The 15643-nt window shown below is 46.1% G+C and overlaps 1 protein-coding gene across 3 annotated transcripts in view; it reads left to right on the top strand.

The window, feature by feature from the left end:
* FSTL4 (follistatin like 4) overlaps window positions 1–15643 on the top strand; it is a 717149-nt gene that overhangs the window by 663553 nt on the left and 37953 nt on the right. For all 3 annotated transcript variants that reach the window (XM_047730849.1, XM_047730850.1, XM_047730848.1), the window contains one exon: window positions 1770–1890. In XM_047730849.1, the coding sequence (XP_047586805.1) occupies window positions 1770–1890 (121 nt within the window). The remainder of the gene's footprint in view (window positions 1–1769; window positions 1891–15643) is intronic.

The following is a 15643-nucleotide window of genomic DNA, read 5'->3' as shown; positions in this document are numbered from 1 at the left end:
GTTGACTCGGTTTTGGCTCAGGTCGTGATCTCAGAGTCATGAGATCGACCCCTGCCTCCAGCTCTGTACTCAGCACGGAGCAAGCTTGGGCTTCTCTCTCCCTCTCCCTCTGCCCTCCTCCCCACCCCACTCAGTCATTTGCTCTCTCTAATAAATAAATCTTAAAAATAAATAAAATTTCATTGGAACTTAGAGACGCTCATTAATTTATATATTGTTAATGTTTATCTTCATGCTACAAGGCAGAGTTAAATAGTTCACAGAAACCCTATGGCCCACAAAGCCAAAAATATTTGCTATCTGTCCCTTTAAGAAAAACTTTCTCATTCTTTTTTTTTTAAAGATTTTATTTATTTGACAGAGAGAGATCACAAGTGGGTGGAGAGGCAGGCAGAGAGAGAGAGGAGGAGGAAGCAGGCTCCCTGCAGAGCAGAGAGCCCGATATGGGACTCGATTCCAGGACCCTGAGATCATGACCTGAGCTGAAGGCAGAGGCTTAACTACTGAGCCACCCAGGTGCCCCTCCCGTTCTTGTTTTAATTCTAGTTAGTTAATGCACAGTGCTATATTAGTTTCAGGTGTACAATCTTGTGATCCAGTGCTTTCTCCCACCACCCGGTGGTCATCACAAGAGCTCTCCTTAATCCCCATCCCCTATTTCACCCATCCCCCCACCAGGACCTTCCCCTCTGGCAGCCATCAGTTTGGGTTCTTGGTTTGCCTCTTTCTAATTTTTTTTCTTTGCTTTCTTGTTTTGTTTCTTAAATTCCACGTGTGAGTGTATTCATACAGTATTTGTCTTTCTCTGACTGACTTATTTCACTTAGCATTATACTCTAGCTCTGTCTATAGTCTTGCAAGCAAATGGCAGATATTCTCTTTGATGGCTGAGTAATATCCCATTGTATATATATATAGACCACATCTTCTTTATCCATTCCTCTATCAATGGACACGGGTTGTGTCCTGTTTGGTTATTATAGGTAATGCCGCTATAAACATGGGGGTGCATGTGTCCCTTTCAGTTAGTATTTTTGGATTCTTTGGGTAAATACCTAGCAGTGCAATTGCTGGATCATAGGGTAGTTCGAACTTTAACTTCAGCGAAACCTCCATACTCTTTCCACAGTGGCTGCACCAATTTGCATTCCCACCAACAGGGCAAGAGGGTTCCTTTTTCTCCACGTCCTCATCAACACCTGTTGTTCCTTGAGTTGTTGATTTTAGCCTTTCTGACAGGTGTGAGGTGATAGCTCATTGTGACTTTGATTTGCATTTCCCTGATAAGTGATGAGGAATATCTTTTCATGTGTCTGTTGGCCATCTGTTTATCTTCTTTGGAGAAATGTCTGTTCATGTCTTCTGCCCACTTTTTAATTGGATTATTCTTATTTTATAAGAAAAACTCGCAGAGCTGCTCAGCAGGTGGACAAGAGCCCCCAGGAAACCAGCCAAGCAGGCTGAGGATTAGTAGTAGGAGGGAGCCCAGTTCATGGAAAACAAGAGGAATGAGTGGGAAGGTGTTTCAGCCCAGCCTCACAGAGAGTGTGAATCAGGCCTTAATTGGATAAACAAGGTTCAGGCCAATAACATGGAAGAGAGAGGGTGTTCCTGCAACCCTGGCCGGCCTGGCCCTGCCAGCAGCTCTGGCCAAACACGTGGGTTTGGCCACAGGGTTTTTGTTTTCCTGGAAAAGCAGGAGCCTGGGCTCTCCTTCCCAGCCTACTCACTAGGGAGGCCAACCTGATTGTCTTCCTCACCCTGTACAGGACTTTGGAGAGGACAACTCCCTCTACATCACCAAAGTGACCACCGTCCACATGGGCAACTACACGTGCCACGCCTCCGGCCACGAGGAGCTCTTCCAGACCCACGTCCTGCAGGTGAATGGTTAGTAAATGGCTCCATGCATGTCGTCCCCTCTAAGTGCTCCCCAAACGCTGCTCACAGCAACCGGCCCCACTCCTGTATTCTAAAAGATGTGTCCGAGTCCAAGATAGCCCACCTATCTCATTGTAGTCTCATAAGTAAAGTGGAGCAGTGGTAAAAGGGCAGAGTTGGCCAACAAGTTTGTCAGTCGGCTTCCCCCGGAGACCTCCCCTGAGGAGGTGATGGTGGTGCCAGGGGCGAGTCCCTCAGGCTGATTGCACTCAGCAGCTGAGGCTCCGGCAGACCCTGTAGAAGATGCCAGGCCCTCCCATGGTGATGGCCGGCAGCCGGGCTCTGGGATCCAGGGAGTAGTGGACACTGTCTAAAACACACCACTGCCCTTTCAGGGGCGTGCGCCCATGTCACTTGTCCATGGGGAGACACGACTTCCTCCACGGGGGGCTGGTTCCCATCTCCCTCCTGGAGGGGCTCAGCAATCCACAGCCGGGGCCCAGCCAAGACAGAAACTGAGCAAACTCGGGAGGTTTTCGTTGCTTCTCACGGACCCCCGTGTTGCCAGAACTCCTAGAAACAGGGAATTATTAACCCCTCTTGAGGACACCAACAACAAACTAAAATAGCCAACGATTTCTGAGCACTCACCCTGGCCACTCCCTGCGCTAACACATCCCATAGGCTTTCCCGGTCAGTACAGTCTAACCCATTATGGCTAAATCTCTAGGTAAGGTCCCTTGTCTGCAGTCACACCATGGTGGGAGTCTTCCCAGACCCAGCACTGCGCTTTGATGTCTGTGTCACACTGCTGGCCTGTCCAGCCTGGCCCCTCTGGCCATCAGAACAGACAAGGCGTCCCCGTGCCTTGGCAGACCTGCACCCCACAGAAGTTAGCCGTGTCCAGCCAGACCTAGCAGGGCTTCACTCCTCGTCCTGAGCAGGGTGTTCGTGTGTCGGTGTGGAAACTTCTAGTCAGCCCTAGATCTTTTGCACCAGCTGGTGCTCAGGGCTTCTGCTCTGAGAGAAAAGGAGCAAGGTGTTTAAAATGATTATATAATGAGGCTGAATTTCACTTTCCTCTGGAACCAGGGTAACAAACCATTTAAGGACAACGGGGTGGTGCACTCAGCCCGCATCTACATTTACCCTATAGGATGTTCGAGGGATTTTTATAGCCATACCTGCCTAACCCATATCCTAGTATTTCTCTTGACCGGGGACGTACTGAATTGTTTGGGGCTTTGTAGCTGGGCTTGCTGATCTGAATCCAGGCCTATGATGAATGAAGTCACCAGATTTCTCCAGAAAATAACCCAGGGGTTCCTAGTTACAACAGCCCCTGGGGGAGTTCACCCAGACCAGATTCCAAGGCCATTCCTAAGTGCAGGCAGCTCAGCATGGGCTGCTCAGAGCAGAGCTGGAGCTCTGTAGCAGGAAGCTGGCTTTTCTGTCTGAAACTGGCAAGCGGTGCTCCGCATGGTACAATGTGGGTGACTGTTTGGTTGGGAGGCAGCTCCCTGCAGTTTGCCCCGGGTCCATCGGGTCCTCAGACGAGCCTGGAAAAGGGAAATAAACCATATTCACAGACTGTTCATTCTGCCCTTGGCCTCCTGCCTCCACTTCCCAAGAATAGGGGGCACAGGGAGATGGCTTGAGCTTTGTCCCATTTATTTCCTCCAAACAACTCCCTGAGGAGGGGAGGGAGCCACCTGCCAAGGAACCTGAGTACCTCACAGGTGAGAGCCTATACTCGGGCATCTGGGAGAGACTCTGGGGTCTCAGATACCTTCATAGACTAAGTGCCAAGTCCATGGTGCCTCATGATCCCCCAGAATTCTGAGACTGAGGTCCTGATGGGAATGAGCCTATGTGTCATTCCCAGAACTGAATACAAGAACAAGGCCCAGACCCAGCACCATGAGGGATGGCTGAGTTTCAGGGAGAGAAGAGAGCCCTCCCCACCAGGAGGGAAGTGGGCTTCGTAGCTGGCATTGGAAAGCCCCATTTACACCCTCCCTAGCCACCCACCACCCCCACCCGAAGGCCCCTACAGACCTAGTATCCACTGAAGAAACTGCTTCTGGCCCAGAAGAGTCTACACACAGCAAAACTTCCTGCTGAGAATCAAAAGAGGCCACTTGATTTCCTAACTGAAGACAGATGGAAGGCTTCTCCTGGAGCGGAAGCACCATCAGCAGTCAGAGGGACCATGCTGGGACATTTGTACTTTGTGATCAGTTTCCTATGTCATTAAATTGGCCCCTGGTGCTTGGCTCCTGTGACAGGCAGGTGGGGCAGCTTGGGTGGCCCTAGCTTCGGTAGCCCATGCGGTTCCTGGGCTGGGCTGATTCCCAGACACTTGGGGGAAATGTGTGGGTCCCCTAACCAGCTCCCTCATGGGAGCATCATGCTAACGTTGGCCCAGAGTTGCCTCCCAAGGACACAAGGGCACTGTCGGTTGACCTGGGAATTAGAAGCAAGGCTTTCTGAGTATTGTAAGCTTGCTGTGTTGGACAGAAGGGGGCAAATGTCTTATCTGTATGGGAAGATGCTGAAAATAGGATATGAAAGAGCTGATTATGATAACATTGCGTGAGTACATACTGCGTGCCATCCCTGTTTAACAGATGAGGTCACCAGGGATCCCAGCACCCAGCCCTGCAGTTAGAAACTGCAAAGCCGCTCTTGACTCCAAAGCCCAGACTCCCCACACCTGCCCTGTCCTGCTGGCATCGTGTTATTGCTGTTGGAGAATCTGGATGTTGGATGCGGGTGTGGTCATTCAGCAGCTGTGTTGTGCTGCTGTGGGCTATGCACTCTGGAGGACAGGTCCCAGGAGGGCCGGAGTGTTGTGGAAGTCCCACAGTGGCGTTAGGCTCAGGGAGTTTTGCTAGGCTGCTGCTTGGTGCCAGAGGCTGTCAGGCGGAGCCTGAGGAGGCTGAGAAGACACTTCTGATGCTCAGGACTGAAGGAAGGCTGCCTAGCCTAAGAGTGCCCTGAGGAAGGGGAGAGAAAGCAGCAGCAGATTCATCTGGGGGATTGGTTCCCTTTTGCCATTCATGTCAAGCATGATTGAAAACCATGAAAGCTGTCCCTGAGCTGCCTGGGTAAAACCCAATGTGGTTGCCCAGCACAGCTGTTGGAGGTCTGGTTTGGTCCCCCCTTGGCTGGGCAGATGGCCTGTTGCTTACTGAGCTGAGTCGGCGCCTGGGGCACCCAGTCAAGGAGTGATGTTCTGTGTCTATTCCTTCGCAGAGCTTCTCCTCAACCAGAGGGAAGGGGCTGGGGGTGGGGGGGATGAGAAAGGGCGGGAAGAGGGCCCTGCCCAGTTACCTGCTTCTCGGAAGGCTCCAAGACTTTCTAGGACTTCTCCACCCTAAGCCCCGTGCAGACCCCAGCTAGCAACCCCTGTCCACAGAGTCAAGACATGAACCCTGAGCCAGAGGCGCCTGGGTTCAAGGGCTTGTACTGGTGTTTCCTTGACATACAATGAAGGCAAGTAAGCTCACCTTTAAAATGGGAAGAACAGGGGCGCCTGGGTGGCTCAGTGGGTTAAGCCGCTGCCTTCGGCTCAGGTCATGATCTCAGGGTCCTGGGATCGAGCCCCGTGTCGGGCTCTCTGCTCAGCCAGGGAGCCTGCTTATCCTCCTCTCTCTCTGCCTGCATCTCTGCCTGCTTGTGATCTCTCTCTCTCTGTCAAATAAATAAATAAAAAATCTTTTAAAAAAATAAATAAATAAATAAATAAAATGGGAAGAACAGTAGTACCTCCTGCCTTAAAGGCCTGATGAGATCTGATATTTCTCCAGTGCTTGGAAATCCCTGACGCAGACAGAGTTCACAGTTCAGGGTGGGACAGATATGGGAGAGATTTTGGTTGTCTCAAGCCACATGAAACTGTAGTTGGTGGACATAGATGCTCTGAACAGTGGCCCCTCAGAGAGCATGCAACCCATTATACAGATGGGAAAATCAAGACCCAGTGAAACTAGCCAAGCCAAAAATAAAATACTTCTTTCTGAAGCTACCCCACTCCTTGGCGGCAGGGGCCAGACCCCATCTTCTGGGGGTTTTCCATCCCCAACTCTGCATTGACCCGGTTGGCTAAAGGGAGCCCTTCCAGGCAACTACTTCACTCAAATTATTAGTATAATTTCCTCACAGACCAGGCCTCTCAGAGATGAGGCCCAAACGCTGACATGATTTATAACTTCATGCAAACCTCCCATATTGCCCTCCTAGGAAAGAGCAAGAACTTGAGACATAAATGATTAATCCATTAAAATACAAACCCCTCCAACTCCCCACAGTTCAGACAAGTAACGATTCATTCCCAAATCTGTTGATGACTCTAGCTTGGTCCTTTTGTGAATGTGCCTCTTACTTAGGACATATTTATGCTGTCTTTTACCTTGGAAATGATCCATGTTTCCCAAAGAAAATGGGCCTTTGTGTTACATATTCAAATGTTTTCACTGGAGGGTTTTGCAGATTTAAAAGAAAATGAATGTGTTTACCCAGAATATATTAATTTCAAATGATTTTTAGTGTGTGAATTAATACAAAAGGAGAGGGGATATGCAGGCCAGAGGAAAACAGGTGCATCTTTGTTGCCAGCAGGAAGCTGTGCCCACACCCCAGCCCCTCAGTCTCTCACGGTGAGAATGCCAAGCTTTTCCTAACTGGGCCCCATCCCGGTGGGAACCAGGGCTCCTGGGGTCTTTGACCCCTCCCGGACCCTCCTGTTTTTCTCGGGCTCACCTGTCCCTACGGAAGACTGCATCCTGAGCTCTGGCTCTGCTAGGAGTTAGGAGTCACAGCTTCTGCCCAAAGGAAGCAGGTGTTCCCTCAGAGCCTGGGGCCTGGTCCACACCACGGCAGGATGTGTGGATGTCTCCTCACGTATGAGGACACCTGGGTTCTCAGGGCAGTAAGTCAATCCCACCACACTGAAGGGATAATGCTTTGGTTGTTTTTGTGTTTTTTGGTTTTTGTTTTTTATTTTTTTTTAAAGATTTTATTTATTTATTTGACAGAGATCACAAGTAGGCAGAGAGGCAGACAGATAGAGAGAGAGGGGGAAGCAGGCTCCCTGCAGAGCACAGAGCCCGATGTGGGGCTCGATCCCAGGACACTGGGACCATGACCTGAGCCAAAGGCAGAGGCTTTAACCCACTGAGCCACCCAGGTGCCCCTGGTTTTTGTTTTTTAAACCTTGTCGGGCCAGTCTCCCAGTTAGCAGGTGGTCAGGTCCGGGCATGACGGGCTTCTCAGTGGAACTCCTTGGTGCCTCGTGGGTCGCCTTCCATGTCACAGGCTCCCTTTGTGCAAGGCCTGAAGCCAGGAAGACCCAGGAGGGCCAGGACTGGGTGCAACATCCCTTCGATTGCTGCTGGCCTGGCTGGGCCCCCGTGGTCTCCCCCATGCCAGTTTCTCAGGACAGACAGGATGGGAAGCCTGAGCCACGGGTCCACAGAAGGAGGGACACCAGCCTCATGGCCCCTCCAGCCCACAGTCCCATGTTCACAGTCACATACATGCAGGCTCATTCCTGCCAGCCTTTGTCTTGGCCCCCACCTATCCCCAAATACTCCAGCCAATGAATTTGTGCTGACAATTCCCTCGGCTGAGAATTCTCTCCCGTCCTTTCCTGCCCACCTCTTCCATCAGGGGTCCATGTAACTTGCTTTGACCAGACACATACTGAGTTTCTCCTGCAGGCCACTCCCAGGCCATGCTCTGGAAACCCAGCAGCAAGCAGACCGAAACCTCCGTCCTCACGGAGCACGTCTAAGGGTGAGAAGTACGAAGGAGGAAAATTAAAAAACAAAGGAACAAGGAAAGTCAGATACAAGATAGAAATGGTAGAAGGGATGGCAAGAAGAAGGCCTTACTGAAAAGTTGACATTTCTTTCAACTTGGTGGGAGAGTCACCAATTCTTCAGAAGGCTCTTGGCCTGAACTCCCAGAGGACAGAATGACCATTTTTTGAGATAAGAGGGGGATAGATGAGCAGATTCGGGGAAGAAAGCTCAGAAGCTCATGCAGACATAGTAAATGCCAGGTGCTGTGAAGCCAGTTGGACTTCCAAGTATGAAGTCAAAGGGACAAGTTGGACCAAGGAGGAGTGGTCAGCTGTGCCCAGTGCTGCAGACAGCTCAGGGAGGATGGGGTCAGAGAACTGGGCATTGAGTCAGGTCTGGCATAGGGTGAGAGGTGGGAATCGCTGGAGAAGAGTCATTTCCATGGGGCAGTGGGGAACCTCCGCCTGGAACTGACCCAGGAGGCAACGGGGGAGAGAAATTCGAGCCCCCAAATATGAGCAACTCTTCAGGGTGCTTCCAAGGAGGAAAACGGGGCAGCACTGGGGAGAGAATTTGGGGGAAAGAGAAGTTTGGGAGTTTAAGATGGAAATTAAAAGTTTTCTATAGGCTGATGAGAATGTTCATTAGGAAGAGGGAAAAGGGTGCAGGAGGAGGAGGGAAGTACAGGGAACATCCTAGAGTGGGTGGGAGGAGAAGGGCACCTGCCCCGCCTCACAGTCCACTCCACGGGGAGGTGAGGGAGAGAGCCCCACCCCCTGAAGAGGCTTCAGGAGAAGCAGTGTCTCCAGGCTTCCATTTGGGTAAGAAGGCGAAAAAAAGTTCATACAAGAATTTGAGGATATTGGACATTTTGCTTATGGTTGAACATGATGAGTTCCAGAACGTGACAACCGAAGGTCTGGGGGATAAGGTACACCCCAGAGGCATAGGCATATTATGAAGACTGATGTGACGCTGAATCGAGGACATGAGGGAAAGTGTCCTCACAATCCCCATTTGTGGAATCAGGGCAAGATGGGGAAGAGGGGGACCTGGCAGATTGAACAGGTCTGAGACCCCCTCTATAGACGAGACCCCCTCGTCTGGCAGATCGAGGGACGGAAGTCAGAGGAGGAGTAATCTCAGCCCCCAGGAGGACAGTGGCTCATGGAAACCTAACGGCTAGCAGAGGGGCCTCTCACTGTGAGCCCCCCACCTGGGGGAAGTGTCTTTGTCCGTAAACCTATATTTTTAAGTGAATGACTCATTCCACACCCTTGACTTTCAGTCCACTTTCATTTCGTTCTAGAATAGGGCTGAACATTTCAGTTCCAAGTTAGCCCTGAATTGGTCTTCGAGTGACTGCAAGTCAGAACTGAGTCCGGGGCTCACCCGGAGGCTGATAACTAGAAGCAGATCCTCCAGCCCCAGCCCAGACCTCCGGGATCAGACATTGTGGAGTGGGCACCAGTGCCGTTTTAACAAGCCCCCGAGGGGATGCAGAAACACAGTCTAGTTTGAAAACTTCATGGGTCCACAGATTCTATCAAAGGTCAGGGTTGAGGCAAAGGACAGTCTTCAAGGCTGGTGCTGACCACTGGCCATCTCACTGAAGAGGTCAGTCCACAAACCACGGGTTTAGATTCCCCAGTTCAAGAGACAAAGTTTAAGTAAAGTAGCTCAGTACTTATCTTGTGAGGTAGAGAGTGGATCCTGCTCTCTTCTGGCAATTCTTCCCCCACCCCTGTCCCTGTGCACCAACAGCCCCCCTCTAGTAATAATGCTTATCGCACCTGGAGTTCACTGTTGAACCACCTTCCCCAGACAGTGAGCTCCACGGGGATCAGGGCTGTTCTGCTTGTATTCCCTGCTCTGCCCATAATGCCTGGCACTTGGGTGGTATTTAATAAATGTTGGCTGCACATAATGAATTGACAGAGCTTGCTAAAACCAATCCATGCCATTAGTGTGGTGCCTGACTCAGAGTTGGGGGATTCCTTCAGCCCTCCCTGGCCCTAGCCTCCCCGACCCCTGCTTTGCAACATTTGCTACTGTCATATTTTGTAATATCTGGTAGGAAACAGTGCCCATCATCACCTCGCTTTTCAAAATTTCCTCAGCTGTCCTGGCACATTTTTTTCTTCTGGGTACTTTTAGAATTGTGTTGTCAAGCCCCCACCGACTGATTTTCATTACAATTAGATTAAATGTATGGCTTAATTTGGACTATCTCTTTTCTTAACTGCAGTAAATCTTCCATTCCCAGAACATGACTCTCCAATTATTGAAGTCTTTTTTTTATGTCCTTAGTGAGATTTTAGAGTTTGTTCATTTAGGTCCAGAGTGATTTCTGTTTGATTGCTGCCAGGAAGTAAGCTATTAGTTTTCTAGGTTTTGGTGCTGGGACCCCTCTCTGCACTCACTTATTGAAACTTACTACTTTGGGGTTCATTATCTGGAGCATATCAAGGTAAACTATCATTTTTCTACATCCTTTTAATACTTCTCATTTCTTGCCTTCAATCGACAATCACACCTTGAATCATGTTGAGAGTCTGATATTGCCTTCTTTCTTTTTTACTTGTTTTTTCTGACTGAATGTTTCACAATTCCATAAAGAATGGTGCTATTTCTTCTTTTTATGGAGATATTCCTCACTGTTGGAAACAAATATCATTCTGTTCCTATTTTATTGAGGTTTTTTCCTCTAAGAAATTGATTCTGAATTTTTTTTCAAAAACCCTTTCAGTGTCTAGCAAGAGAATCAAATGATTTTTCTTTTTTGACTGCTTTGGATTTTGGGGGTGATTAATTACAGATTTCCTGATAGTTAGCCATTGAAACATATTATGCTTGGTCACAGTGTGCTCTTTTAACACAGGCTAGTCTTGATTTACTGATATGTCACTTGGGATTTTGGTATATCCAGTCAAAGTGAATTACGTCTGTAGTCCTCTTTTTTGTACCTCTCTTTGACAGGTTGTGGTGCCCAGGTTATAAACTTTGCAACATCTTCTCTGTCTTGTGCTCTAGGAATTATCGATTCCTTAAATGTACAAAATACCCTCTTATGAAACTACTCAGGGTGCCTATGGGTTAGTAGCAATTTTTTATTAACATATAATTATTATTTGTTCCAGGGGTACAAGTCTGTGAAGCATCAGTCTTACACAATTCACAGTGCTCACCATACCACATACCCTCCCAATGTCCATCACCCAGCCACCCTATCCCTCCCCACCCCCTCCACTCCAGCAACCCTCAGTTTGTTTCCTGAGATTAAGAATCTCTTATGGATTGTCACCCTCTCTGGTTTCATCTTATTTCATTTTTCCCTTCCTTCCCTTATGCTCCTCTGTCTTATTTCTCTTATTCCTTGTATCAGTGAGATCATACGATAATTGTCTTTCTCTGATTGACTTATTGTGCTTAGCATAATACCCTCTAGTTCCATCCACCTCATTGCAAATGGCAAGATTTCAGGGGTATTTCTGGCTGCATAATATTCGTGTGTGTGTGTGCATACATACATATACATACCACCTCTTCTTTATCTATTCATCTGTTGATGGACATCTGGGCTCTTTCCATAGTTTGGTTATTATGGACATTGCTGCTATAAACATTCGGGTGCACCTGCCCCTTCAGATCACTATATTTGTAGCTTTGGGGTAAATAATTGGTAGTGATTTCCTGGGTCATAGGGTAGCTCTATTTTCAACTTTTTGAGGAACCCCCATACTGTTTTCCAGAGTGGCTGTACCAGGTTGCACTCCCACCAATAGTGTAGGAGGGTTCCCCTTTCTCTGCATCCTTGTCAATGCCTATCATTTCCTGAGTTGTTAATTTTAGCCATTCTGACTGGTGTGAGGTGGTATCTCATTGTGGTTTTGATTTGTATTTCCCTGATGCCAAGGGATGTGGAATACTTTTTCATGTGTCTGTTGGCCATCTGAATGTCTTCTTTGCATAAATGTCTGCTCATGTCCTCTGCCCATTGCTTGCTTGGATTCTTTGTTCTTTGAGGGTTGAGTTTGATAAGTTCTTTATAGATTTTGGATACTAACCCTTTATCTGATATGTCATTTGCAAATACCTTCTCCCATTCTGTCAGTTGTCTTTTGGTTTTGTTGACTGTTTCCTTTGCTGTGCAAAAGCTTATGATCTTGATGAGGTCCCAACAGTTCATTTTTGCCCTTGCTTCCCTTGCCTTTGGTGATGTTTCTAGGAAGAAGTTGCTGTGGTTGACGTTGAAGAGGTTGCTGCCTGTGTTCTCCTCAAGGATTTTGATGGGTTCCTGTCTCACACTGAGGTCTTTAATCCATTCTGAGTCTCTTCTTGGGTGTGGTATAAAGAAAAGGTCAGTTTCATTCTTCTGCATGTGGCTGTCCAATTTCCCCAACACCATTTGTTGAAGAGACTGTCTTTTTTCCATTGGACATTCTTTCTCACTTTGCCAAAGATTAGTTGACCATAGAGTTGAGGGTCCATTTCTGGGCTCTCTGTTGTGTTCTGTTGATCGATGTGTCTGTTTTTGTGCCAGTACCATACTGTCTTGATGATGACAGCTTTGTAACAGAGCTTGAAGTCTGGAATTGGAATGCCACCAGCTTTGGTTTTCTTTTTCAACATTCCTCTGGCTATTTAGGGTCTTTTTTGGTTCCATACAAATTTTAGGATTATTTGTTCCAGCTCTGTGAAAGAAGTTGATGGTATTTTGATAGAGATTGCAATGAATGTATAGATTGCTCTAGGTAGCATAGACATTTTCACAATATTTGTTCTTCCAGTCCATGAGCATGGAATGTTTTTCCATTTCTTTGTGTCTTTCTCAATTTCTTTCATGAGTACTTTATAGTTTTCTGAGTACAGATTCTTTGCCTCCTTGGTTAGATTTATTCCTATATATCTTATAGTTTTGGGTACAGTTGTAAATGGGATCAACTCCTCAATTTCTCTTTCTTCTGTCTTGTTGGTGTCTAGAAATCCAACTGCTTTCTGAGCATTGATTTTATATCCTGACATTTTACTGAATTCCTGTATGAGTTCTAGCGTTGTTGGGGTGGAGTCTTTTGGGTTTCCACATAAAGTATCCTATCATCTGCAGAGAGTGAGAATTTGACTTCTTCCTTGCTGATTCAGATGCCTTTTATTTCTCTGTTGTCTGATTGCTGAGGCTACAACTTCTATCACTATGTTGAACACCCGTGATGATAGTGGACATCCCTGCTGTGTTCTTGACCTTAGGGGGAAAGTTCTCCATTTTTCCCCATTGAGAATGATATTTGCCGTGTTTTTCATAGATGGCTTTGATGATATTGAGTGATATGTGTACCCTCTATGCCTACACTGTGAAGAGTTTTGATCAAGAAAGGATGCTGTACATTGTCAAATGCTTTTCCTGCATCTATTAAGAGTATCATATGGCTCCTGTGCTTTCTTTTATTAATGTTTTGTATCACATTGATTGATTTGTGGATGTCGAACCAAACTTGTAGCCCAGGAATAAATCCCATTTGGTCGTGGTGAATAATGTACTGTTAATGTACTGTTGGATCCTATTGGCTAGTATTTTGGGGAGAATTTTTGCATCCATATTCATCAGGGATATTGGTCTGTAATTCTCCTTTTTGTGGGGTCTTTGTCTGGTTTGGGGATCAAGGGAATACTGGCCTCCTAAAATGAGTTTGGGAGTTTTCCTTCCATTTCTATTTTTTAGAACAGTTTCAGGAGAACAGATATTAATTCTTCTCTAAGTGTTCTGTAGAATTCCCCTGGGAAGCTGTCTGGCCCTGGGCTCTTGTTTGTTGGGAGATTTTGGATGACTGCTTCAATCTCTGTACTGGTTATGGGTCTGTCCAGGTTTTCTATTTTTTCCTGGTTCAGTTTTGGTTGTTTTTATATCTCTAGGAATGCATCCATTTCTTCCAGATTGTCAAATTTGCTGGTGTATTGTTGCTCATAATATGTTCTTGTAATTGTTTGTATTTCTTTGGTGTTGGTTGTGATCTCTCCTCTTTCATGATTTTATTTATTTGGGTCTTTTCTCTTTTCTTTTTGATAAGTCTGGTCAAGGGTTTATCAATCTTATTATTTCAAAGAACCAGCTCCTACTTTTGTTTATTTAGTCTATGGTTCTTTTGGTTTCTATTTCATTGATTTCTGCTCTGATCTTTATTATTGCTCTCCTGCTAGGTTTAGGCTTTCTTTACTGTTCTTTTTCCAGCTGTTAGGTGTAGGATTAGGTTGTGTACTTGAGACTTTTCTTGTTTCTTGAAAAAGGCTTATATCACTGTATTCTTTCCTATCAGGACTGCCTTTGCTTTGTCCCAAAGATTTTGAACAGTTGTGTTTTATTTTAATTTGTTTCCATGAATTTTTTCAATTCTCCTTTAATTTCCTGGTTGACCCACTCATTCTTTAGTAAGATGCTCTTTAGCCTCCGTGTATTTGAGTTCTTTCCAACTTTCCTCTTGTGATTGAGTTCTAGTTTCAAAGTATTGTGGTCTAAAAATATGCAGGGAATGATCCCAATCTTTTGGTACCAGTTTGAGACTTGATTTGTGACTCAGAATGTGATCTATTCTGGAGAATGTTCCATGTGCACTAGAGAAGAATGTGTATTCTTTTGCTTTAGGATGGAATGTTCTAAATATATCTGTGATATCCTTCTGGTCATGTGTCATTTAAAGCTTTTATTTCCTTGTTGGTCTTTTACTTTGATGATCTGTCCATTTCAGTAAGGGGGTGTTAAAGTCCCATACTATTATTGTATTATTTTTTATGTGCTTCTTGGATTTTGTTATTAATTGGTTTATATAATTGGCTGCTCCCATGTTAGGGGCATAGATATTTAAGATTGTTAGATCTTCTTGTTGGACAGACCCTTTAAGTATGAAAGAGTGTCCTTCCTCATCTCTTATTACAGTCTTTGGTTGAAAATCTAATTTGCCTGATATAAGGATTGCCACCCTAGCTTTTGTTTGATGTCCATTAGCATGGTAAATGGTTTTCCACCCCCTCACTTTATATCTGAGATGTCTTTGGGTCTAAAATGAGTTTCTTGTAGACAGCATATTGATGGATCTCTCTTTTTAAAAAAAAGATTTTTATTTATTTATTTGACAGACAGAGATCACAAGTAGGCAGAGAGAGCAGGCAGAGAGAGGAAGGGAAGCAGGCTCCCCACTGAGCAAAGAGCCCATCGTGGGGCTCGATCCCAGGACCCTGAGATCACGACCCGAGCCAAAGGCAGAGGCTTTAACCCACTGAGCCACCCAGGTGCCCCTCTTTTTCGTTTTGTTTTGTTTTGTTTTTTTATCCATTCTGTTACTCTGTGTCTTTTGATTGGGGCATTTCGCCCATTTACATTCAGGGTAACTCTTGAAAGATATGAATTCAGTGCCATTGTATTGCCTGTAGGGTGACTATTACTGTATATTGTCTCTGTTCCTTTCTGGTCTGTTACTTTGGGCTCTCTTTGCTTAGAGGATCCCTTTCAACATTTCCTGTAGGGCTGGTTTGGTGTTTGCAAATTCTTTTAATTTTTGTTTGTCCTGGAAGCTTTTCCTCTCTCCTATTATCAGTGAGAGCTTAGCTGGATATAGTATTCTTGGCTGCATCATTTGCTCATTTAGTGATCTGAATATATCATGCCAGTCCTTTCTGGCCTGCCAGGTCTGTATGGATTAGTTACCAATCTAATATTTATACCATGTATGTTACAGACCTCTTGTCCTGAGCTGCTTTCAGGATTTTCTCTTTGTCACTGAGACTTGTAAGTTTTACTATTAGATGATGGGGTGTGGACCTATTTTTTTTTTTTTACATTAAATGCTTTTTTATTGAACAAAAAGAGATAAAACATGGAAGTTGAAATCACTGAGCAAAAGCAGCTCCCCAGGGAAGGCTGCTACACTTTGTGCTAAATAACCTTATGAATTGAGAGTATACAG

The sequence above is a fragment of the Lutra lutra genome, chromosome 5 (assembly GCF_902655055.1).
Source record: "Lutra lutra chromosome 5, mLutLut1.2, whole genome shotgun sequence".
NCBI classification, from domain to species: Eukaryota; Metazoa; Chordata; class Mammalia; order Carnivora; family Mustelidae; genus Lutra; species Lutra lutra.
The sequence above is the reverse complement of the archived record's forward strand: the minus strand, read 5'-3'. Positions and strand labels throughout refer to the sequence as shown.